Source organism: Dunckerocampus dactyliophorus, chromosome 5 (assembly GCF_027744805.1).
Source record: "Dunckerocampus dactyliophorus isolate RoL2022-P2 chromosome 5, RoL_Ddac_1.1, whole genome shotgun sequence".
Classification (NCBI taxonomy): Eukaryota; Metazoa; Chordata; class Actinopteri; order Syngnathiformes; family Syngnathidae; genus Dunckerocampus; species Dunckerocampus dactyliophorus.
In genome coordinates this window covers 22,537,682-22,562,500 of record NC_072823.1, presented here as the reverse complement: position 1 = coordinate 22,562,500, position 24,819 = coordinate 22,537,682, and the positions used below count along the sequence as shown (strand labels likewise).

The following is a 24,819-nucleotide window of genomic DNA, read 5'->3' as shown; positions in this document are numbered from 1 at the left end:
AAAAAAGCCATCGCTAAATGTTGGCTCAAATTAGGCACCCCTCTTTAGCTCTTTTGGTACAAGTTGTTAAACATATAATAATGGAAATTACGACTTTTAACCGTTTTCTACAACAATACAAGGGGAAAAATATTGGAAAAGATGGGACAGTTATAAACAATCAGATAAGACGCAACATGTGACTGTGCATATCCTTTTTGGTTTACTTATTTATCATTATGATTTTTCTTTTTTTCCCTTTTCTCCTTTTACTTTGCCCTAAAATATTAAAAAAGTAAGGTAAGAAAGATTTTGAAAAAAGGAGAGCTGAAATATGAAACTGTCTACAGTAGTAAGTCTTGACTGATGGGTCGTGGGCTTTGCCTGGGCACAGAAAAATAATGAAAAATAATCTTCCACTTTTATTCTGAATGGGATTTATTTTATACAGCAGGTTGTCGTCTGTTGATACTCCTAAAGGTGGCGACAGTGCTGTGAAGCTCTCTACTTGCTTTCCTAGAAGACCAATAACAGTGCATCCAGACAGTATTCACAGCGCTTCACTTTTCCACATTTTATGTCACAGCCTTATTACAAAATGGATCAAATTAACTTTTTTCCTCAATGGTTCTACACACAAAACCCCATAATGACAATGTGAAAAGTTTTTGGAAATTGTTACAAATTTATAAAAAAAAAAACTATACCTACTTTAGATCGCCGGTACAAGCGCCCGAAATGAGTTTTCTCCGTAGGGTGGCTGGGCTCTCCCTTTAGAGATAAGGTGAGAAGCACTGTCATCCGGGAGAAACTCAGAGTAGAACCGCTATTCCTCTCCATTGAGAGGAGCCAGATGAGGTGGCTTGAGCATCTGGTCAGGATGCCTCCCGGACGCCTCCCTGGGGAGGTATTCAGGGCAAGTCCGACCGGTGGAAGGCCTCGGGGAAGACGCAGGACACGGTGCAGAGACTGTCTCCCAACTGGCCTGGGAACGCCTTGGGATCCGCCGGGAGGAGCTGGACGAAGTGGCCGGGGAGAGGGAATCTGGGCCTCCTTGCTTAGGCTGCTGCCCCCGCGACCCGATCTCAGATAAGCGGTAGAAGGTGGATGGATGGGTGGATTAAAAAAAAACCCTGAAAAAATCACGTTCATAAGTATTCAGAGCTCAATACTTTGTTGATGCACCTTTGGCAGCAATTACATCCTCAAGTTGTTTTGAAAATAATGCCACAAGCTTGGCACTAAGGATGCCCCGATCCGATCTTCAGGATCGGGAGCCGCTGTATTTGTGAAGATTGGATAATATCGGATAATATCTGCTTCCGCCACGAGATCGGGCCCATCCTGTTGCCGTATCACGTTCGTAACTCTTAGCCACACTCCAACATGGTATGTGCAGTAATATGCCTGAAAGCTGGTTGCCACTCGACTTGCGCCACCCACAAGAAGAAGAAAACTCAACACCACCATGCAGACAAGTCCGCCGTTTACCTTGGTGAAGTTAGTTTCACGTTGGATATTTGGCTCTGTATCAACAGCGGTACTATGCCTGGACTGCTACGCTATGGTGTGGGGAGCTTGCACGGGAAGTGCCGTTCTGACCACTGGTTACTTACATTATAGTAGGGACAGCACAAACACTACTAAACATGTTGACACGCCGGCGAAAAACCTTGGAAACTCCTCTGTTACGGAGCGTGAATGGAAGCTAGCGGGGTTCACTGAGTTTAGCTCGTTCAGCTGTGTGTGTGCGCGACTTCACCATGTTGTGTTTTACTGCTTTAATGTAAGGACCATAATACAATGGCCACTGACTACGTGCAGGTTCTGAGTGGAAAAAAGACGAGAGGCACGTATAAACCGTCAATTGCCATTCTCAACATGCACAACACATTCCGGCCTTCCAAATAAGAGCACACTTTGTCACATTTGTTTAATTATGTAAAAAAATAATCTTACATTAATAACGTGATTGGAATTACATCTGTGACTACATCTTCCTTAATCACAAGCACGTTTGTTGAACATTTTGTAGCAAAATGTGCTGAGACTGACATCCCATTAGAAAAGTTAGCTAAGCTACCTCCATTTTTCAATTATTGGACAAAATGGGCCAATGATGTATTGCATCAATAAAGGTAAGGGTTTTTGCATTTTCTTCACAAACACAAATAGCACACACTATGCTCGTAAAATAAGTGGAAAAGGTAAAAAACTGAATTCTAAAAAATAAAAATAGAAGAAACGGAATTTGGGGAAAAAGAATGGATTTCATAGGGAAGTGAGTTTGTTAAAAAAAAAAAAAAAGTCATATATTCTAAATCACACCACAAATTGATCTATAACCATGTCAGATGATTAGTCCTTCCCTAAAAGTATTTTGCACGCCCATTTTGTTGAATTTTATCTTATATTGGATGGACTTTTATTGAATTAGGGACCTGACTCACAGAGGTTTGTTACAAAAGCCAATCAATATTGTTGCTCATGCATGCCGTGTAATAAAAAAGTTAATTCAGCAATACTTTGGTTGCATTATTTTTAATGCTTTGAAGAGATATTTTCCTAATCATACTCAATCCCACAAATTCATGTTTGTAACAAAAGCTTATTATTATTATTATTTAAAAAAAAAAGTGGATTGGGACATCCCTGGTTCCAAACTTCTGCACTTATAAATGAAGGAGGCCACTATGCTCATTGGAACCTTCAAAGCAGCAGAAATGTTTCTGTAACCTTCCCCAGCCTTGTGCCCCGAGGCAATCCTGTGTCTGAGGTCTACAGACAATTCCTTTGTCTTCATGCTTGGTTTGTGCTTTGACATGCACTATCAACCCTGGGACCTTACATAGGCAGGTGTGTGCCTTTCCAAATCATGTCCAGTCAACTGAATTTACGACAGGGGGACTCCAATTAAGCTATTGAAACATCTCAAGGATGATCGGTGGAATTAGAATGCACTTGAGCTCAATTTTGAGCTTCACGGCAAAGGCTGTGAATACTTATGTACATGTGATTTTTGAGTTTTTTATTTTTAATAAATTTGAAACAGTTTCAATTTTTTTTTCACATTGTCGTTATTGGGTTTTGTGTGTTGAATTTTTGAGGTAAAAAATGAATTTAATCCCTTTTGGAATAAGGCTAAATAAATGTGGAAAAAGTGAAGCGCTGTGAATACTTTACAGAGGCACTGTCGTTATTACAGTGGACCATGGTTGGCATCCTCAATTCATTCCAGAAGGTCTGACTCAAACCGAAATGGACGCTAACCAAATCTATTTTTTTCATGAGAAATAATGTAAATGCAATTAATCCATCCCTAAAAGCCAAAAATGTTAACACAAAACACGTTTTTCTATTTTTACAATCATAGTTTTACATGCAGAAAAGAATTCATAACAAGAAAAGCACAGACCTCTGCCAAGCGCCATAGTTCCCCCATATTGTGATTTTACGCCATAAATATTAAGGAAAAGGCTTCTTGAGACGTCATCTGTACTTCTGTGTAGAAGGTGTCGGACGTTTCGCTCCTCATCCGAAGAGCTTCGTCAGCAAACTAATAAGTGCTGGTAGCTTAGGCCTTAAATACAGTAAGAGTGGGCGGAATTGGTGTGCCAACACCCTCCTCCTATTGGTTCGTTACACTAAGCCTGGGCGGAGCAGTGGTATAATCCTATCCTGTTATTCACACCTACGATAAAAGGGAAGTGTCGCTCCCTGAATTGGGTATGAACGACTCTGATACTGGCTTGTTAGCATCTATTGTTCTGGCTCGGCCCTGCCTTCACCTCATTTGCAAGACTAAGAGCTGTGGGTTTTGGTCTCAGTAACCTGCTGAACACAGGGTCCAAATTAAACCTCAAACCACCATTCCGATTCAATGATGGGTTCTGTTGTTTGACAAAAATAGCTTCCTTAACTCCTCTTTCAAACCATCTGTTTTCTTTGGCCAAAATCTTAACCTCGCTGTCCTGAAAAGAGTGATTGGTAGCTTTCAGGTGTAGGAGGAGGGTGTTGGCACACCAATTCCGCCCACTCTTACTGTATTTAAGGCCTAAGCTACCAGCACTTATTAGTTTGCTGACGAAGCTCTTCGGATGAGGAGCGAAACGTCCGACACCTTCTACACAGAAGTACAGATGACGTCTCAAGAAGCCTTTTCCTCGATGGACAACTCCTGTACGACTGAGAGCCTACACAGACGCATAAATATTAGTCATACATTTATTTTATTTACATATTTAGATTGCCAGTGTTGGCAAGCTAACAATGATGACATGCTAATGTTAGCATGCTAACACCTTGCATGATAGTGATACCCATGACAATTGCTAAAAATGCTAGTATGCTAACATTAGTATGTTAGCAATGCCAACATGATGTTAGCATGCTAACACCGAGCAGCGCTGCGCTTGGAAGAGGTAATGAATATAAATGATGAATGAAAAAGGCTAAATGACCATTTAATGTTACTTTTACCTTCATTGAAGATTGACAAAGACAGTGATGTGGCATTGACATCAACACGGACACCAACTTTGTGTTTTGCCATGAGTTATTTCTTGAATCCAATAGTGTTGCTCACTTCCACCACCTTCTTTTTATCACGACTGCAAAATAACCCACAATGGAGCCAGCATTTGATAAAGACTGAGAAATACAATTGATGGACATGAGAAGAAAGTGTTCAGCATGAGGTTTTATTTAAAATCTCCATATGAGCATCAGAATTTGCTGTGTCAACTGTTATCACCAGGAAATCTTGTGGGATGGGAGACATAACTTCTATTCGCCTTTCAAGTTTTTCTAAAATGTTTGGTCCGTTACAGTGGACTTGCTTCTTTAACCAATCTAAAGTGTTAAAGGAAAACTAAACTTGTTTTGGAATTTTGTCCATCATCCACAAACCTTCTGTGAGACATGAACACATATGTCTTTCTTTTTACTGTGCATTCTAAAGATATAAAAACAGGTAAAAATACTTTGCTGAGAGTACACATAATGGAGAAACACTTATTCTGCTTACAAAGCCTTCTGAAAACAATTCCAAAAAGCGGCAACAAAACTCCATTTTACATATAATGTGACATGCATAGTAGCCAAGCTACAGCAACATTATTATTATTATTATTATTATTATTATTATTATTATTATTATTAACATTGTTATCTAAATACCGATCAAACTACATTAATGGTGTATTGATGCCTTGCCACACCACACTGGTTAGCTACTTGCCGGCTAGCAACTAGCTTCACCACACACTCGCCCACAGCACTTCAGCGCGTGCAAATAGGCAACACTACAGATTGGAGCGGCCACCACTGCTGCAGTGTTTTTATTTTTGAGTTTGGAAAAGTTATTGCTAAGCGAGTGCGTTTGTTGCTATGTTGCTGTGTGAAATCAATGCACCCAGGAAGGGTAATGCTTATTATTAAAGCACGACCAGTAAGTGTTCTAATGTATCCTTCTTATCTCTCTATATGTGAGTGGATAATGTTATTCTCTTCACAGTTTTACTTTCTTCTTTTTAACATTTCCCAATGAGACCTTGGCACTTGGACAGGCGTGACTAAAGCAGAATGGGTTAGCCTAAGTCGTAGCTTAGCCTGCAGGGACCGTTTGCCGCGTCCCGTACAGAAACCACGTACAATATGAATTTGTCAAAGCTTTATCCTGCCACCGTAAATGTCATCACCTCAGAGGCAAACCAGAAGGCCAGGGGGCTGTGTGTGTGTCTCTTATCGCCCACTGACAGGCGTGCACACACACACAGACATTTAAAGACAGTCCCCTGTTAACCACTTTGTCCACTTTCATCTTTATGGGATTTTACACTCTATTCCACTGAGTTAATTTGCCATGTTCGCTGGTGACCCCCCCCAGCTTTGTCTTTGGTTGTTAATCTACTCTCCTTGTCTCCTCTCTCCTTATCTCCTTCATTATTTGCCTGTTGTAGATGTGCGATTGCTGCTCAACAATGACAGTCTCCTCAGGGAAGGTGCAGCCCAGTAAGTTCCCCTTTAGCATCCATACACACTTGATCGACTACACATGCACGTGTATCATGCTTTACTAAAATCCATGATATAGAAACCAATTCATCATTCAAAGAGGTGATGGACACATGAACTTTTTCTCCTTCACTTTACAGTGCATTTGCACAGTACAACTTGGACCAGTTTACCCCAGTGAAAATCGATGGCTATGACGAACAGGTGAGTTTGTGTCTTCTTTTTATGTGTTACTTTTTTATGTCAAAAACAGCCGCTACTTTGGTATGGTATGTTTTTTTTTTTATTCATTAAGGAAAATCACGTGGGTTGCATTTGCACAATTCAACACATTTGAAGAGGAAGAAGCAGAGCTTATTTAAATTTGCCTTTGTCTTTTTAATTTTCTTGTCAAGATGATGCCATCGTCAACATTTGTCCAGTTCCGTAATGTCTTTGACATCAACTTCATTGACTTCTTCCGGTCCTCCATTTAACTTGATGTAGATTTTGCAGTTGGCAGTTGTTCCCCTGCTTCCTTAAAGGAAAATTGCCCTTTTTTTTTGCCCATCAGCCACAATTCTTATGTGAGACATGTGTGTCTCTCATGTTTGTGCGTTCTAAAGATATAAAAACAGCTAAAAAGACTTATCTCACCTTATCTCTAGGAGAGAGCCCATCCACCCTCATTTCGGCCGCTTGTACACAAAATCTTGTTCTTTTGGTCACTACCCAAAGCTCATGACCATAGGTGAGGGTAGGAACGTAGATTGACCAGTAAATTGAGAGCTTTACCTTTCAGCTCAGCTCTCTCTTCACCACAACGGACCGATGTAGAGTCCACATCACTGCAGACGCCGCACCAATTCGCCTGTTGATCTTGCGTTCCATTCGTCCCTCACTCGTGAACAAGACCCGTAGGTACCTAAACTCCTCCACTTGGGACAGGATATCATCCCCGACACATAGATGGCACTCTTACCTTTTCTGTGTGAGAATCATGGATCTCGGACTTGGAGGTGCTGATTCTCATCCCGGCCGCTTCACACTTGGCTGCGAACTGATCCAGTGAGCGTTGAAGGTCACGGCTCGATGAAGCCAGCCAGACCACATCATCTGCAAAAAGCAGAGACTCAATCCTGCAGCCACAAAACCGGAACCCCTCAACGCCCTGGCTGCGCCTAGAAATTCTGTCCATAAAAGAAATTAACAGAATCACAAAGGGCAGTCCTGGCGGAGTCCAACGCTGACTGGAAATGGTTCTGACTTATTGCAGGCAATGCGAACCAAACTCTAACACCGGTCATATAGGGAACAAACGGCCTGAATTAGCTGGTCTGATACCCCATACTTCTGGAGTACTCCCCACAGAATCCCTCGAGAAAAACGGTCAAATCCTTTCTCCAAGTCCACGACCAGGACGAAAACCACCACTTAAAAAGGGAGACCACCACACCGGTTTGCCAATCCAGAGGTATTGCCCCCATTGTCCATGCGATGCTGCAGATGCTCCACAGCATCCAGGGCCTTAAGGAACTCCGGGCAGATCTCATCCACCCTCGGGGCCCTGCCACTGAGGAGCTTTTTGAGAACCTCAGCAACCTCAGCCCCAGAGATAAGAGAGCCCACCGTAGAGTCCCCAGGCTCTGCTTCCTCATAGGAAGACGTGTCGGTGGGCTTGTGGAGGTTTTCGAAGTATGCTTTCCACTGATCCACAACATCTCAAGTTGAGGTCAGCAGCACACCACCCCCACCATACACGGTGTTGACTGTGCACTGCTCCCCCCTTCTGAGACATCGGATGGTGGTCCAGAATCTCTTCAATGCCGTCCGGAAGTCGTTCTCCATGGCTTCGCATAACTCCTCCCATGTCCAAATTTTTGCCTCAGCGACTGCCAGGGCCGCAGACTGCTTGGGCTGCCAATCCCTGTCTGCTGCTTCTGGCGTCCCATGAGCCAAAAAGGCCCGAAAGGACTCCTTCTTCAGCTTGATGGCATGTCTCACCACTGGTGTCTACCAGCAGGTTCTGGGATTGCCGCCACAACAGGCACCGACCACCTTATGGCCAGATAAGCGCAAACAACTGTCAGGACCCGCCCCCCCCACCCGAAGGCGGAGGGAAACTACCCTCTCGTTCACCGGGTTAAACTCCAACTTCTAGGCTACAAGCCGGGGCGCAACAAGAATTGCCACCCCTGTCCGTCGCCCCGCACTGCTGGCCCATGTCATCTCTTCGGGCAGTACCCGGCCGGACCCCATGGGTGTAGGCGCTCGCCATCGTGCCCCTCCTACAGGCTGGGGGCCCCGGTGACCCGCGTCTGGGAAAGGGAAAACATGGTCCAATGGTTTGTTTCATCATAGGGGTCCATTTAGCCACTCTGTCTGGTTCCTCATCTGGGACCTATTTGTCATGGGTGACCCTACCAAGGGCATAAAAGCCCCCGACAACTTAGATCCCAGGATCATCGGGACACGAAAACTCCACCACCACGATAAGGTGGTAGCTCAGGGAGGAGGGCATATATAACGTATATTGATATTCAACCTAAATATATCGGGATATGAGGTCCATATCGTCCAGCCCTAGTGTGTCCCATTATGTGCAGTAATGAGCTGTCTCTTTTATATCTGTAGAATGCACAGAAAGGGATGTGTGTTCATTTCTTATGTAAGGATTTTGTATGATGGGCAAAATTCTAAAAAAAAAAGTGCAGTGCAGTTTTGTTTTTTTTGCAGTGTGTACAATGAGTCAAGTGGGTTTTTAGAACATAGGATGATTTTTCTCCATATTTTCCAAGTCCAAGCTGTATAAAGAAAAATGCTTATTGGATTGAAGTATCATTGTGCAATACGGACCAAAACTCATATCCTGATATATTGACTATTGATTTACGATATACAGTCAAACCTGTCTTAGCGGCCACCTTTATAGAACGGCCACCTGCCTATAGCAGCTGCTGAAAATCCCCCGCGGCAAATTTACATGTAATAGACCCTGTGTATAGCAGTCACCTGTCCAACGTGGCCAGCGGCCACCCATTTTGTCTCCCTTGGTCAATATCTGACTGCATATAGCGGCCAAATTACCGACTCAAGTAGAAGCTTTTCAAAGATTGCGTACAGAGGATAACATCCGTGCCTTCAAGATAGGTCTAGAAGAACAAAGTTGGGAGAGTGTCTACAGTGCAACAGATGTGGACGAGGCATATGACAGCTTCCTTGGTACTTATATGGAGCTCTACGATAAGAACTGTCCCTGGCAAGAAAAGCCCAAGAAGCAAAAGAAAAACCAGCAGCCATGGATGACAAAAGGACTAAAAAACGCCTGTAAGAAGAACAACACATTATACAGGACATTTATCATTCAACAGACTAAAGAAGCAGAACAAAAGTATAAGACATACAAAAACAAGTTGACAACTATCTTGAGAGTGTGTAAGAGGGAATATTATAGTCACGTACTAAATAAGAACAAAAATAACATGAGAGCAACTTGGGGCATCTTAAATAGTATTATAAAGAACAACGTTAAGAAAGCAGACTATCCTCCCTATTTCATGGTTGGAAACACTTACAGGAATGACATGAATGCGGTAGCTGAAATGTTTAATGAATATTTTGTAAATATTGGACAAAAACTGGAAGAGGAAATTCCAAAACAAGACACAATTGATGAAGGGATTGATATTATTGATAGGAATCTTAATTCTATGTTTCTCACTGCTGTAACCAAAAAGGAGATCACTGACATTGTTAACCATTTTAAGGCAAAAACATCAACTGATTGTCATGGAATCGAAATGGAAACAATTAAAAGGGTCATCAATGAGATCGCAGACCCGTTAACATATATTAGTAACTTATCATTTCAGACTGGAATATTTCCAAGCAAAATGAAAACAGCCAAGGTGGTTCCAATTTTCAAAAAAGGAGACAAACACCAATTTACAAATTATCGACCAGTTTCCTTGTTACCACAATTCTCGAAAATTGTGGAGAAGCTATTTAATAATAGGTTGGACAAATTTATTAATAAGAATGAATTATTGGCAAGTAGTCAATATGGTTACAGAGCCAACATTTCAACTTCTATGGCACTGATGGAAATCACGGAGGAAATCACTACTGCCATAGACAACAGAAGATGCGCAGCAGCAGTATTCATGGATCTGACAAAAGCTTTCGATACAATTAATCACACTATTTTAATTTCAAAATTAGAAAGGTACGGAATTAGAGGTTTAGTCTTAAATTGGGTTAAAAGCTACCTAGCAAAGAGGAAACAATTTGTAAAGCTAGGAGAATATACATCTGGGAGTCTACACAATACGTGTGGAGTACCACAGGGGTCCATACTGGGACCAAAACTGTTTAACTTGTACATTAACGACATTTGCAAAGTAACTAACAACTTAAAATTGGTCTTATTCGCCGATGATACCACTGCTTTCTATTCTGGTGAAAGCACACAAGAACTCATCAAAAAGGTCAAGGATGAAATGGTCATATTAAAGTCATGGTTTGACAAGAATAGATCATCTCTGAATTTAAGTAAAACTAAAATAATGTTATTTGGTAATAGTAGAAAGGACACGTACGACCAAATACAAATTAATGGAACGGATATTGAAAAAGTGGAAGAATATAAATTCCTTGGGGTTATAATAGATGAAAAAATGAGTTGGAAATCTCATATTAAATATATACAACAAAAGGTGGCGAGAAATATCTCTATATTGAATAAAGCAAAATATCTTCTTGATCAAAAATCACTCCACACTCTGTACTGTTCCTTAGTATTACCATATCTAACGTATGGTGTGGAGATATGGGGAAATAATTACAAAAGCAATCTTCACTCACTCACTGTACTGCAAAAAAGATCTGTGAGGATAATTCATAATGCCAAGTATAGAGAACATACAAACCCTTTATTTTTAAAATCACAGATATTAAAATTTGCAGATTTAGTACACTTTCAAACCGCTAGAATAATGTATAAAGTTAATAATAACGCGTTACCCAAAAACCTAATTAAGTATTTCTCAATCAGAGAGGAGAAATATGATCTTAGAGGAAAATTAAACCTAAAACATTTATATGCGAGAACAACGCTGAAAACCCACAGCATTTCCGTGTGTGGAATTAAATTATGGAACGGATTGAGTAAAGAACTCAAACAATGTACAGAGATGAGCAAATTCAAAAAACAATACAAGCAGTTGATGTTTGCTAAATACAAGGCAGAAGAGTCCTGATTGTTCTGTCAGGTTTGTTATTTTATTTTATTTATTTTTTTATTTTCTATTTTATTTTATTTTATTTTATTTTATTTTTTATTTATTTAATTAAATTTTATTTTTTATTTATTTATTTTTATTTATTTATTTATTTATTTTTTTTAAATAATTTTCTTTGTTGTGTTTAAAAAAAAAAAGGAAAGGGGGAAAAAAAAAGCTTTGTTCTTATTTATTTATTTATTTATTTAGTATTGTCATCATTATTATCATTATTATGAATGTTCTCTCTTTTTTTGGGGGGAGGGTTATCTCACCGTTATCTATTATGTGTTATCCTGACTATCACTGAAAACATGACATGGAATCCAGGAAGTGAACTACATGTACTGTACTAGATGTAGAATGGATGGGGGGTAGGATTAAATAAGCTTTGCTTCTTCCTACTCCTTTTGGACATGTGGAACTGTCAAAGAATGATTCACGAGATGTATTCCATTGTAACCTTCATGTTCAAATAAACTAAACCAAACCAAACCAAACCAAGCTTCATGCACGAAAAAGTTTTGTTTTTCAATCAATGAAGCCGTCGTGTGTAGACTTTAATTACTGAGTCCTAGCTCAGTCACAATCATTCACAAGATCCACACAAACTGTCAGTTGTTCCACATAAAAAAGCTGTCTTCTTTTGATACCGCAAATTAGGCTGGGAACAGGACGTGCTCCCAGCGACGCTACAATAAAAAAAAAAAACATACGCCAGCATGCATGCGGCAGCGGGAGCAAAACTGAGTTCGGTTTTACTTAATTGAAGTATTTTAAAATGTACTCACGTTATTTTTCATCAATCCTCATCCACAAATCCATCAAAGTCCTCATCTTCTGTATTCGACACAAAAAAGCCGTCTTCTTTTCCGTTCGCTACTAGTCCGTTAACTTCTCAGTGTTATTCAGCTGCGAAGCAAAGAAGGAAACTTCTCCTGTTGCTTCTGCCAACTTTATTTATTGAACGCGGCCACCAGACAGCAGCTCAGAACACACACACATCTCTCAGCATCGTCTCTCCTTCCTGCTTGCCCACAAGGCAAAGGTTAAACAAGCCCCACTACATAGCTGTCCAGCCAATGCCTGTAAGAAATGACACCGTTTATTTCCTGGTGTGCACTGGTCAATACTGTAATGCCGCTTGTTGTGGGGAAGGAGAGACTCACGTCGCCGATGCACTTTAATGGCTTTATTAACAGCGGAGAACACTGCAGGACTTTACATCCACGCCAACATAAACACACTTCCCAACTCTCTTGAAACTCACAGCTAGCACTGAGCCTAGCTCTCCTGCTCGGGACGCCCACCGTCACTTCCCGTCACTTTCTGATGAACTAAAGCTATAATGACACTGCTGTATAAAAAGTAAAATATAAATAACAAGCGTAAGACATTACTAGCACAGCTTTGTTCTGTGGGTCGTGGATATATTCTATCAGTTATTATTAAGCCTCTAGCTTCCTTTTAGTAAGTAAAAACCTTGGCTATGATTGCACTACATTGTCATGTAGACCTACAAAGTACACTTGGAAGAATAAGAGGTGAACAAATGTATTGCAACTGATGTGAAACTGATGAGGTGTCGGATTAAATAAGCTTTGCTTCTTCCTACTCCTTTTTGGACATGCAAAATTGTGAATTGTACTATGTGATGTGCTACTGTTTGACTCATGCATGTTCAGGATTAAAACCATGAACCCTGATAATAACAAGCCTAGTAGTGTTGTACAACTTTTATCCGCAGTCCGCAGTCCGCAGTGCCCTCTACTGGTCAACATTATTACTATTTTTTTCCCCCCCTTTTTTTTCTTTTTTTCCTCTTCTGGTCAACATTCAAACTGGACGCCAACCTGGCTATAGAGGCCACCTGTCTATAGCGGCCACTTTTGCAGACTCCCTCTAGTGGCCGCTATAGACAAGTTTGACTGGATATCTCAATGTTTTTTGTTTTTTTTTCCCAAAAAAGATACAAGATACAAGATACAAGAGAGTTTTATTGTCATGTGCATAGTAAAACAGCAGTTATACCATGCAATGAAAATCTTATTCTGTTCATTCTCCCAAGAAAAGAAAAAAAAAGTGAGTTTAGATAAAGTATATGTAGACAAATAAGTGTGTGTGCCAAGTGGTTTCATTAAAATGAAAACAATCTTATAGAAAAAAGCTGCTAAGATAAAATTGTCCATTCTGTTTGAAATAGAGTAAAATATAACCAATGTTCTTTATAACAAACCTTTAGCTATGCTCAAATCCTCAGCTAATACCAACAGCACAAAAGAAAAATATATGAAATAAAGCAGAACCTCATGAAGAGACAAAAAAGTGAGTAAAAACACCTTAATTACGTTTAGAACTACAAATAAACTTGATTCTTAGTTTAATTTAAAATAGCCCATCCCTTCATCAAAATAAAATAATTTAAACATTTTATCTTGGCTAGCGCCTCTCAAAGTCTAGACCAGTGTTTTTCAACCACTGTGCCGTGGCACACTAGTGTGCCGTGAGGGATTGTCTGGCGTGCAATGGGAAAGTATCCAATTTCACCTAATTATTATCCGCAAATAATGTGCCATTGCCGAGTGTCTGTACTGTCCAGTAGTGATTGGCAGCGTAACCATGTAATACACTTCCATATCAGTAGGTGGCAACAGGTAGCTAATTGCTTTGTACAGGCAAAATAATCAATGCATGGATAGTCAGATGGCGGTGACCGTGGCATTGTGGCTAACGAAACAGTGATAGAGAAGTTTTTGAAAAGGAAAGATGCTAACTCTGAACTGCACCCTGGAAAAAATTCGGACCCATATGAAGGCCCAAGTATGAGTGGAGGTCAAAAGAAAGCAAAGATGGATAGCTGAAGCAAAATCTCTTGCGCGAGGCAATACTAGCTGTCTTTCATTTGGATTGACTTTCACTGGAGATGCAAGGAAACGACTACGTTGGGCTTGGTGTGTGGTGAAAAGCTATCCAACAATGCGCTGGTCACAAGTAAGGTGAAACACCATCTCCAAAAGAGAGTTGTTGAGGAAGAGTGAATATTGTTATATTATTAGCTCTGTGTTCATACAAAAAGGCACAGGTTTCACACTGAGCGAGTAGAAATGTGAATGATTCTAAAATACTTTTTATTTTTGTTTATTTGATTCGTACACTGACACTGTGATGAGAAAAAAATTATGTTGTCAATATAGGCTACAGAGTTCATTTGTTAGCATTTTCGGCTGGTGGTGTGCCTCGTGTTTTTTTCAATAAAAAAAATGTGCTTTGGCGCAAAAAAGGTTGAAAAACACTGGTCTAGACGGCATAATTACGTTCAGATTAGCCTCCACCTTTTCTCTTGTAGTTAGGGATACTTGTTTTTCACACATCGTTCTTCCATCTGACACACTGACAGGGAAGTCCGAATGAAGCATGAGTGTAGTGAGTAGTCATTTAATGAAGATTAAGAAAAAAATTTTGTTTGAGATCCTGCTTTGTAAACAGGGCGAGCTCCACCCCAGTGGCATCGCGCCTCGAAGATGCGTGGATCTCTACTATACAGTGTGCCGCCCCGCTAAGGAGCGCTGACACACAGCAGTGATGAGCAAGGCAGACCTCCTTGCCAAGACGCCAGAATCCAAATCCATTCTATATTGATATGAACCATATGTTTGTTTTTGATATTGTGCTTAAAAGAAGTATTGATATTTTAAAAATATCAACATATCGCTCAGCCCTAGATGGAATCATATCTGCTGCTGCCATGTATTTGTGTAATGGGAGAGGGTGCGGCCTAATGAGATCCTGGCTGTGTCCCAATTGGCACACTTCCATGCTTACACTATGCATTTGGCGTGAGTGTATGGTGAGTGCACAGTGATAGACACCGCCCTCAATAGTCACCATCTTCGCTACATAGCTTGAGGGGAGGGACAAACTCAAGTGGTAGAAATTCATAATTAAAAGTGTTCCCTCGTTTATCACGCAGGGGTAGGTTTCCAAAATAGCACACAATATGTGAAATCAGCGAAGTAGCCAACTTCACTTTTGTACAAGTATTATATACAGTGGTATGAAAAAGTATCTGAACCTTTTGGAATTTCTCACATTTCTGCATAAAATCACCATCAAATGTGATCTGATCTTTGTCAAAATCACACAGATGAAAAAACTGTGCCTGCTTTAACTAAAACCACCCAAACATTTATAGGTTTTTATATTTTAATGAGGATAGCATGCAAACAATGACAGAAGGGGGAGGAATAAGTAACTGAACCCTCTGCCTAAGGAGACTTAAAGAGCAATTGAAACCAATTTTTACCAAACAATTCAAGTCAGGTGTGTGCCCAATCACTGATGAGTGGTTTAAAGCTGCCCTGCCCACTATAAAACACACAGAATTGGTAAGAATTGTCTTGATGAGAAGCATTGTCTGATGTGCACCATGGCTCGTTCAAAAGAGCTGTCTGAAGACCTGCGATCAAGAATTGTCTATTTGTATAAAGCTGGGAAAGGATACAAAACCATCTGTAAAAGTCTGGATGTTCATCAATCGACAGTCAGAGAAGTTGTCTACAAATGGAGAGAGTTTGGCACCGTTGCTTCTCTCCCAAGGAGTGGCCGTCCACAAAAGATGACGCCAAGAGTTCAGCGCAGAATCCTCAGAGAGGTAAAAAAGAACCCTAGAGTGTCTGCTAAAGACTTACAGAAATCACTGGCACAGTCCAATATCTCTGTGCACACATCAACTATATGTAAAACAATGGCCAAGAATGGTGTTCATGGGAGGACTCCACAGATGAAGCCACTGCTGTCTAAAAAAACATTGTTGCTCGTTTAATGTTTGCAAAAAGGCACTTGGACACTCCACAGAAGTTTTGGCAAAATATTTTGTGGACTGATGAAACCAAAGTTGAATTGTTTGGGAGGAACACACAACGTCATGTGTGGAGGAAAAATGGAACAGTTCACCAACATCAACACCTCATCCCCACCGTGAAGCATGGTGGAGGGTGCATCATGGTTAGGGGCTGTTTTGCTGCCTCAGGGCCTGGACAACTTGCAATCATTCATGGAAAAATGAATTCAAAAGTTTATCGGGATGTTTTGCAGAAAAACCTGAGGCCGTCTATCAGACAGTGGAAGCTAAAAAGAGGATGGATGCTGCAACAAGACAATGATCCAAAACACAGAAGTAAATCAACTTCAGAATGGTTTCAGAAGAACAAAATACACGTTCTGGAGTGGCCAAGTCAAAGTCCACACTTGAACCCCATTGAGATGCTGTGGCATGACCTCAAGACAGCGATTCATGCCAGACATCCCAGGAATCTGACTGAACTACAGTTTTGTAGAAAAGAATGGGCCAAGGTTAGTCCTGATCGATGTGCCAGACTGATCTGCAGCTACAGGAAGTGTCTGGTTGAAGTTATTGCTGCCAAAGGGGGGGGCCACAAAATATTAAATGTGAGGGTTCAGTTACTTATTCCTCCCCCTTCTGTCATTGTTTGCATGCCATCCTCATTAAAATATGAAAACCTAGAAATGTTTGGGTGGTTTTAGTTAAAGCAGACACAGTTTTTTCATCTGTGTGATTTTGACAAAGATCAGATCACATTTGATGGTGATTTTATGCAGAAATGTGAGAAATTCCAAAAGTTTCAGATACTTTTTCATACCACTGTATGTTATAAGGCTGTAAAACCCCTCACCATACACTTAATACACTTTTGTCAGACAGGTCATAACATTTTCTCACATTTCTCTCTTGTTTTAAAAAGGTCAAACCTTCGTTTGAATTTTAATGATCAACACAAGAAATTATTAAGTCTCTCACGCATATTTCAGCCATGTGACCGTGTCTTTTCATCTTGGTGCCGTTTTGCTGTACTGTAGCGTTTTTATTATCCTTGTTAAAACATATTGCTGCAGGCGAACCAAAGATTAATTTACAAGCTAGCTGGCTAGCGATGACACAGGAGACATGCCAGGACGGCACGAAGGAGATTGACAGTGGTCTGCAGCCAATCAGCACGCAGAAAACAATGGGGCCGTGCAGACAGACGAGAGAGGGAAGAAATAAGACACTGAACTTCCCACAATGCAATTCTTCTTAAAGGGCCAGGCTCAGCCTGTAACAGCGTTCATACGCTGTAATAAAACAAAAACAAAGCACTAAAAAATTCCACGAAACACTGACTCCGCACAAGGTGAACCACGATCAAGCGAGGGAACACTGTAGTGGATTTGAGACAGTACGACACTGTCAAAATGTGCGCCTTCACAAACTAAGTACATATTGAAGTGTGTCTCAAATGGAATACTTCACAACAAACGCAGCATCTATCAGGGTACCGTCACAAACAACTTTAGTGTTGGTGAATAAGTTAATGTCAACACCAGCAATGATTGCAGTATGTTACGTCAAGATGTCATCATGTCCCAGCATTCCCACGCCGCATATTAATTCCCCCGACACGTAGCCAGCAGCACTGCTGGAGTGTTGGTGATGGAAACCTCATTGTACGCCTTCTTTTCACATCTGTTGCTCTTTTTGGTCCTGTTTGCAGACTTTCTGCCCACTTCATTAGTACATCATCCAACATGAGCTGTCAAAGGAGCTTGAAATAGAATCACTATGCATCCCACAAACACATTACATGTGTTAAAACTAGGGCTGTCAAAGTTAATAATGCGTTAACAGGTTTTCCTTTAACAGCAATATTTTTTTGACGCACTATTAACGTGTGCATGTTGTGGTTGACCATCAGCTCACGCCGTAGTTTCAGGAAATGCAGCGGTGGATGTGGAGCGACAATCGGGAATAAATATTAAGCAGAAATGGACAAAGAAAAGGGTGTTTTGAATGGTAAGTTTAGCTTCAAAGCCCTAGCAGATGGCTCGCTTGACAAGACCAAAGTTATTTGCATCTACTGTCACTGTGAGTTGAGTAGTCAGGGAGTACATTGCCTCTCAAATGCCAGGGAAAAGTTACTACTGCACCACAGGGTTTTTTTTGTCCTTTATACAGTGGTGCCTTGGCATAGTGTCCCAACTAACGAGTGTTTTTTTTAGATGCGAGCCGTCTCTCGGCTGATTTTTTTTTTTGCTTTGAACTGCGAACTAAAATTTAGGTTACGAGCTGCTAGTTAGCGGCAGGCATAGCCGAGGACAGCTATTTGGGGGCTTGTGTCAATGTGACCATGACTGAAGACGAGAATGGATCTAAATAGCATTTATGCATTCTCACATAGTATCAGCATTTGGGACCAAATAAATATGAGGTGAAAGAAAAAGAGGGAAAATACAGTATAGTTATCTGTGCAGTGTGGGAGAATGTTAGATGGTGCGTTCAAGGACTGTTGAACAAAGTGGGACAAGATGCCGCTTGCATTAAACATGCAAAAACTGGGTGGGTTTGAACTGTATATTATTTTTATATAGGTGATGGCTCATATTTCCAAAATTGATGTCCCTTCACATACATTTTTATGTAGTTATTGACAAATTATTGTGTTTATTTATTTATTTATTTTTTATCATTGCGCTGGAACATTTCTCATGGCCCGGTGGTTGCTGATTTACAGCATGTTTGGAGATAAGATGTGCTCTTTTGCACATTTGAAAATACTGTAAGAATGCCACTAGAATTGGCCTCTTTTTATTTTGTAATGTAAGATTAATGTCTACATCAACAAATGTAACCGTTGAATCAAATTGTATTGTTTGTACACTGTATCGAATCATTCTGTTTTTTAAATATATAGTTTTTTTAATTGTATCTTAACCCATCTATCTAGATGGGTATCGAATTGTTTAAAACAGATTTACATCCCTATTTATTATAGATTAAAAACTTTTATCTGTGATTGTGATTAAAAGAGTTAACTATGGACAAAATGCGATTAATCAGGATTCATTGTACACAGTTAGTGTGTCAAATCACTCATTGTTCCTGTTTGTGTCGTCACAGGTCTTAATCACAGAGCATGGGGACCTTGGCAACGGCCGCGTCTTGGACCCCAAGAACAAGATCTCCTTCACGTACGACCACCTGAGGAAGGAGGCCAGTGACCCGCGGCCTCACGATGTGGACAGCTCCATGGAAGACTGGAGGAGCGCCGTGGACTTGGCCGTCAGAGCCTACGTCAAGGAGCACTACCCTAATGGCGTCTGCACCGTATGTTTGCCTCCAAACTGCTTCAAAGCATCTCTCTTGTCACTGCTGATAGGAAAATCTTCTCCTTTTTTGTCAGATTTACGGGAAAACCATTGACGGGCAGCAAACCATCATTGTGTGCATCGAGTGCCATCAATTTCAGCCCAAAAACTTCTGGTATGTTGAGCACATGATCATGACAGTTTTTTTTTTTTTATCTATGCAGGACTGGGGAGTAAGTCAAAGTGAAAACACATTTTCTCAGAAAACACCTGCCAGCTTTTCAGAATTTAAAGTGAAAAGATGAAAACTTTGGCCCTTAATTGGCAGTTAACTGTGAGAGCTTTAACCATGGTGGGCTTCATAAGCATCACTGAGCTGTTTCTGATGACATTAATCTCACTGGATAAGGAGCCATCCTCTTTGCGTTAGGATTGACTCTGCTGACGGCCTGTCGGGAGCAATGCCACCGCACCATCTACACAGGACTCCTATATATATATATGTAATTATTTATTTTAGTAAGTGCCAAGTTAGCTGCAGTGCATTCTACAAAAGCGTCATCATAGAAGGTCATTGTCAAACAGTGTCATTACAAAAACTTCAATTAAACAATTCTTGTGTATTCCTGCACCCAGGAATGGACGCTGGAGGTCAGAATGGAAATTTACAATCTCTCCATCCACCACTCAAGTTGCAGGAATCATGAAGATTCAGGTAATTTCTTTTAAGGCGTCTTTAACATTGTCCACAGCGGGGGTGTCCAAACTTTTTCTGCCAGTCTTGCGCCCACTAAGGTTTTTTTGTGCAGGTTCATTACTACGAGGATGGCAACGTCCAGCTGGTGAGCCATAAGGAGGTGCAGGATTCCTTGTCTGTTTCTGTAAGTAACACCAACAAGTGTCATGATTACTAGCCCAAAGGAATGTCCTCTCAGTCAAAACAGATTCTCATTTGATGGACTCACTCATTATACACCCATAGTTCTCCAAAATGATCGTTATGTCGCTCAGTGAATGTGTGAATGGTTGTGTGCATGTATGAGACCTGTGACCGATTGGTGACAAGTACAGAGAGCATCACGCCTCTCACCTAACGTCAGCTCTTCGCGACCCTGAACAGGATTTGCGATAGAAGATGAATGGATCGAGTCCTCCTGAATGTGTTTCTTAGACATCTTGGCCTGGAGGCACCTGCTCTTGTCTCAAAATGATCCCCTTTTGTGTTCTTGCAGAATGAGACTTCAACCGCAAGTAGGTTTGTCCAGATCATGGAAGCTGCAGAGAACGACTATCAAGTATGCACAAGCAAGACAGAACATTCTGTGTTCAATGCTCTAAAGCTCAAGAACATCTAAATTCAAGCGAGTCTCTCTTGTCCTTTGCTGTCTTTATCTCCAGACGGCCATCAACGAGAATTATCAGACCATGTCGGAAACTACCTTCAAAGCCTTACGCCGCCAGCTTCCTGTGACACGCACCAAGATCGACTGGAATAAGATCCTGAGCTACAAGCTCGGCAAGGAGATGCAGAATGCTTAAAAACTAACACCCCCGCCTCACAAAACATACACACACACACACACACACACACACCCCTCAAACAATGTTGCATGACTGGATAGTTGTATTGTCTTTGTACAAAAATTAGAGAAGTTGGGGGGAAAGAAGGGTTTTGGTCTCACGACAAGATGTCAAATTAACTCATTGGATGTCTCCTTTTATTCATGTTTTTTTGTTTTTAATACACTCTTAGTGCCACTGTCTATCCGAGCTAGAACGATTGGAGAAAATATAAGAGTGACATAGGAAAAGAGGGCACGCACTCGTATGCAAAAACCAACAGTTCTCACGTGCAATATCATCGTGTCGCTGAGACCGCGCCCTCTGTGCACCCTGCTGAAAAGTGGAGTTTTCCATTCTGCATTCAAAAACCTGCTCAGTTATTTTGGCCTAAAGGAAAAATTGAGTCTTAATGAATTACTCAGCGTCAACAAAAAGAAGTTTCTCTGTGCTTATTGGTCTCAATGCTCTGCAAAAACATTTATTTTTTTCCAGTTATTTTTGGTACTTTCCTCCACTGTCTGGCCTGTTTGTGGGATCTCAAGCTTGCAGCACTCCTGACTGAATGACCTTGTTGACTCGCCCGGAGCTCTCTGACCACCTAACAAGCTTCAATAACCAGTCGTCAACTGCTAAATCATAATGTGCATATAATATCAAACTTACAATAAAGTGAAAACGTATCACATCCTCCTCCAGTGCTTATTTTTACTAAACAGAGCCTGACTGTATTATATAACAAGGCATACTGTAATATATATATATACCTATATGAAACATCCTCTGTCGGTTTGGTGATTATTTCCATGAGATCAATTGTAATTCAGTCACACTTATGTTGCATTAAATAACAAATTTTCTATTCAAAGTCTCACAATTCCTGGTGTCTTTCTGTAAGTAAAAATGTAGATAATTAGCATAGTTCACCTGTTATGTCTTATGGGATGATACAGGATGTGAAAAACTCTTGACTTATTGCTGCATTAAAAGTCATGTCCTGTCTTGTAATGGAAACTAGTACGCTGGTAAAACACAAAGCATTTTTTTAAAAACATTGCTATGACGCATCACATCTCACTTTGCTGATACATTGTTCAACGCTAGTATCATTAAAAAACGTATAGCCTTCAAAGCTTTGCGTTGCTGTTGAGCAATATGGTATTTTAGCGTCAGAGATGCAGCAGTTACAATTAAACGTACAAAATGACTTGAGAAAGTTTATTGGCATGTTTTTACGTGCCCAGCGTAAGGGTAATATTAATTTTGCTGTCATGTATGTGCCTGTCCCAAAATATGTTTATGCATAATGTATAGTGTTTGGAACCTTAAAGGATTGGTAAAAAGAAATAAATAAATAAAACTTTTAAATATACAGTATGTATGAGTAACTATACATACAAGAAAGATTGCAAAATTTGTAAGCAGGCAATAAGGGAGACACTTCACCATCAAGTTAGGTTATTGCTACTTTTACATTTCATAAATGAACGTTTCGTTTTTTCTATATGATAAGTTATTTAGTCGAAGGGAATTAACAGCGACATCGTGAGGTGGGCGAGGGGATTAACTGGCCGCAGTGTTAGCTCGGCTAAAGCTACCTAGCCTGGCAACCAGCGAGCAGACAGACACGTCCGCAGAGCATACGGTGTACCGCCGCTGGGTACGGGGCACATGTTAGGAGCAGCTGCTGGAAATGCGAAATTCAGGAATAAGGATCTGACTACCGCAAACTAAGGTGAGCTCCTACATACGCACACATGTTACTTTTAAAACATTCCCACCTTGCTGACACTATTAGAGCCTCCACTTTTAAAACAAACTTTGATCAGGTTAGCTGGCTCGCTAGCTAGCTAACTGTGGCTACTGTTGAGCCAAGTTTAAATGGGGCAAAGCTGAATACATTTTCTGCTTTGTCGTGGGTTATATTTACCTGACTATAAAACCTCGCTAAAGTGTTTGTTTGAATTAAATGTACTTAAAAGTGATTACCTGTCCTTAACATTGTTAGTAATTGCTGCTTGACTATGTGCTTGATGTCTATATAATAGATTGCAATATAATAGTAATATATTGGTAATACTATATTAGACTAGATTGTTATTTTCACAATAAGTGACTTAAGGCTTCAAAGGTGTTAACCCCAATCAGGTGGCCAATGTCAGTTGGCTTCATGGGTCCTGCTGCTGTCATAGCAAACAAACACATGGAAGAAGCTATTTGTCTTGTAGACTGTATTGTAACTACCATTTCCTATGTATCCATTTTCCTTATTTCAATGCAAACTCACCTGCACCTGTGCATCTGCTCAATCTAAAGAGATCCAATGCAAGTGCCTTTGCTAATATAATAATGCTCACTTGTCATTGACAATGTCAAAGAGCTACTCATTTAGCAAAATGTCTGTTTATGTATATAGTTTGTCTATTATATACACGCACAACTACAACTAAATTGTTAAGAATCTAGTTTTCCCCAAAGGAAACAATGGAAGTACAGTGAAACCTCATTTTTTGTCATTAATTTGTTCCGAAAGGTCAGATGAAAACCGAAACGTATGAAATTTGTTTCAGACACCCAAAATGAACCATGGACAAACATATGAACAAAAAATAAATTTTATAAAGAATAATTATAGTTTTACATGAAGACAACAAAGCGCAAAATAATTATTAATGACGAATGGATGGAATTTATGGTTGATGCAGACCTCCCGTACAGCCTGCCGAGATGGAATTCAGTAATGTTTCTCACCTTCTTTATCAAAGTGCTGGCACTCCCAACTTTGTTTGGCCCCATGGCAGGTTATTTAGCAGTCACACTCAATTTTAAAAAAATTCACGGATAATGAGTCAGCAACGCGTAGGGTGCTTTGTTTGGGCACTCAATTTTGTGGAACAATACAGTACAGGGCCACCAGACTAGTTTGATGGGTGTAATATTGTACGAAAACCGAGGCAAAATTTCAGGGAAAACCTTTGACAATATCTGAATCATGGGAAAATTGACTAAATCTATCATCAGTCACATTTATTTGGTGTGCATTCTCAAACAAACTACTTCAAACAACCATGTGAATGTAGTCAAATTCATCCCTCCATGCTCTTAAAACTAGCCTCAAGCCGAGCTTTGACTGTAAAAATAATCTGTTCCAGGGTCAAGCTGTGGTCATCATGAATGTTTACTAGGCCTACAATGTGTAAGTGACATTTTAACATTCATAACTGTCATAGAAACACTGATAATTGCAAAAGAGATGTATTTTTCCAAAGATTTTGGTGAAATTTTGTATGATATGACCTCAAAATATCTAGACGTTCCAAAGTATTTAAAATAAAAAATGACAAATATGAACTGCTATGGGGCCGCATTGTGTCAAAGTAGTTAGCATGTTGGCCAGGAAATGGAGTGTGAATGGGTGGGTTTTCTTTGGGTACCCCTGCTTCCGCCCACATTCCAAAAGCCTTAATGTTAGGTTAATTGGAGACTGTAAATTGTCCATAGACATGAATGCTTGTTTGTCTATATGTGCCCTGTGATTGGCTGGTGATCAGTACCCCGCCTCTCGCCACAAGTCAGCTGAGATAAGCTCCAGCTCACCCGTGACTCTAATGAGGACAAGTGGCATATAGAAAATGATGGATGAACTGCAGTGTCACATGTTTAGAGTAGAGATCGACCAATATGTTTTTTTTAAGAACCATGCCGATTATTAGTACTTAAGGAGGCCGATAACCGATATTTGGAACCGATATTCATTTGCAGTAAAAGTGTAAAAATTGGCGTAAAAATGTTGAGTAATACAAACACTTAACTTTAACCGGCTAAATTATGTTTATTTAACCAAAGAAATAGAAAAATAGCTCCA

General features: G+C 40.4%; 2 protein-coding genes across 7 annotated transcripts in view; both read left to right on the top strand.

The window, feature by feature from the left end:
• LOC129181318 (F-actin-capping protein subunit alpha-2) overlaps positions 1–21,818 on the top strand; it is a 31,738-nt gene extending 9,920 nt beyond the window's left edge. The window contains exons 3-10 of the mRNA XM_054776373.1: positions 5,940–5,991; positions 6,135–6,198; positions 19,207–19,413; positions 19,490–19,569; positions 20,031–20,109; positions 20,204–20,275; positions 20,627–20,689; positions 20,793–21,818. Coding sequence (XP_054632348.1) covers positions 5,940–5,991; positions 6,135–6,198; positions 19,207–19,413; positions 19,490–19,569; positions 20,031–20,109; positions 20,204–20,275; positions 20,627–20,689; positions 20,793–20,933 — 758 coding nt within the window. The 3' untranslated portion in view covers positions 20,934–21,818. The remainder of the gene's footprint in view (positions 1–5,939; positions 5,992–6,134; positions 6,199–19,206; positions 19,414–19,489; positions 19,570–20,030; positions 20,110–20,203; positions 20,276–20,626; positions 20,690–20,792) is intronic.
• A 737-nt stretch (positions 21,819–22,555) lies between these two features.
• Positions 22,556–24,819, top strand: part of LOC129181209 (suppressor of tumorigenicity 7 protein homolog) — a 37,436-nt gene continuing 35,172 nt past the window's right edge. For 4 of the 6 annotated variants that reach the window (XM_054776041.1, XM_054776043.1, XM_054776040.1 and 1 more), the window contains exon 1: positions 24,132–24,150. In XM_054776041.1, the coding sequence (XP_054632016.1) occupies positions 24,147–24,150 (4 nt within the window). In that variant the 5' untranslated portion in view covers positions 24,132–24,146. Of the gene's footprint in view, positions 22,690–24,131; positions 24,151–24,819 lie in introns of those variants that run through there. The other 2 variants (XM_054776047.1, XM_054776044.1) reach the window with 2 other exon arrangements.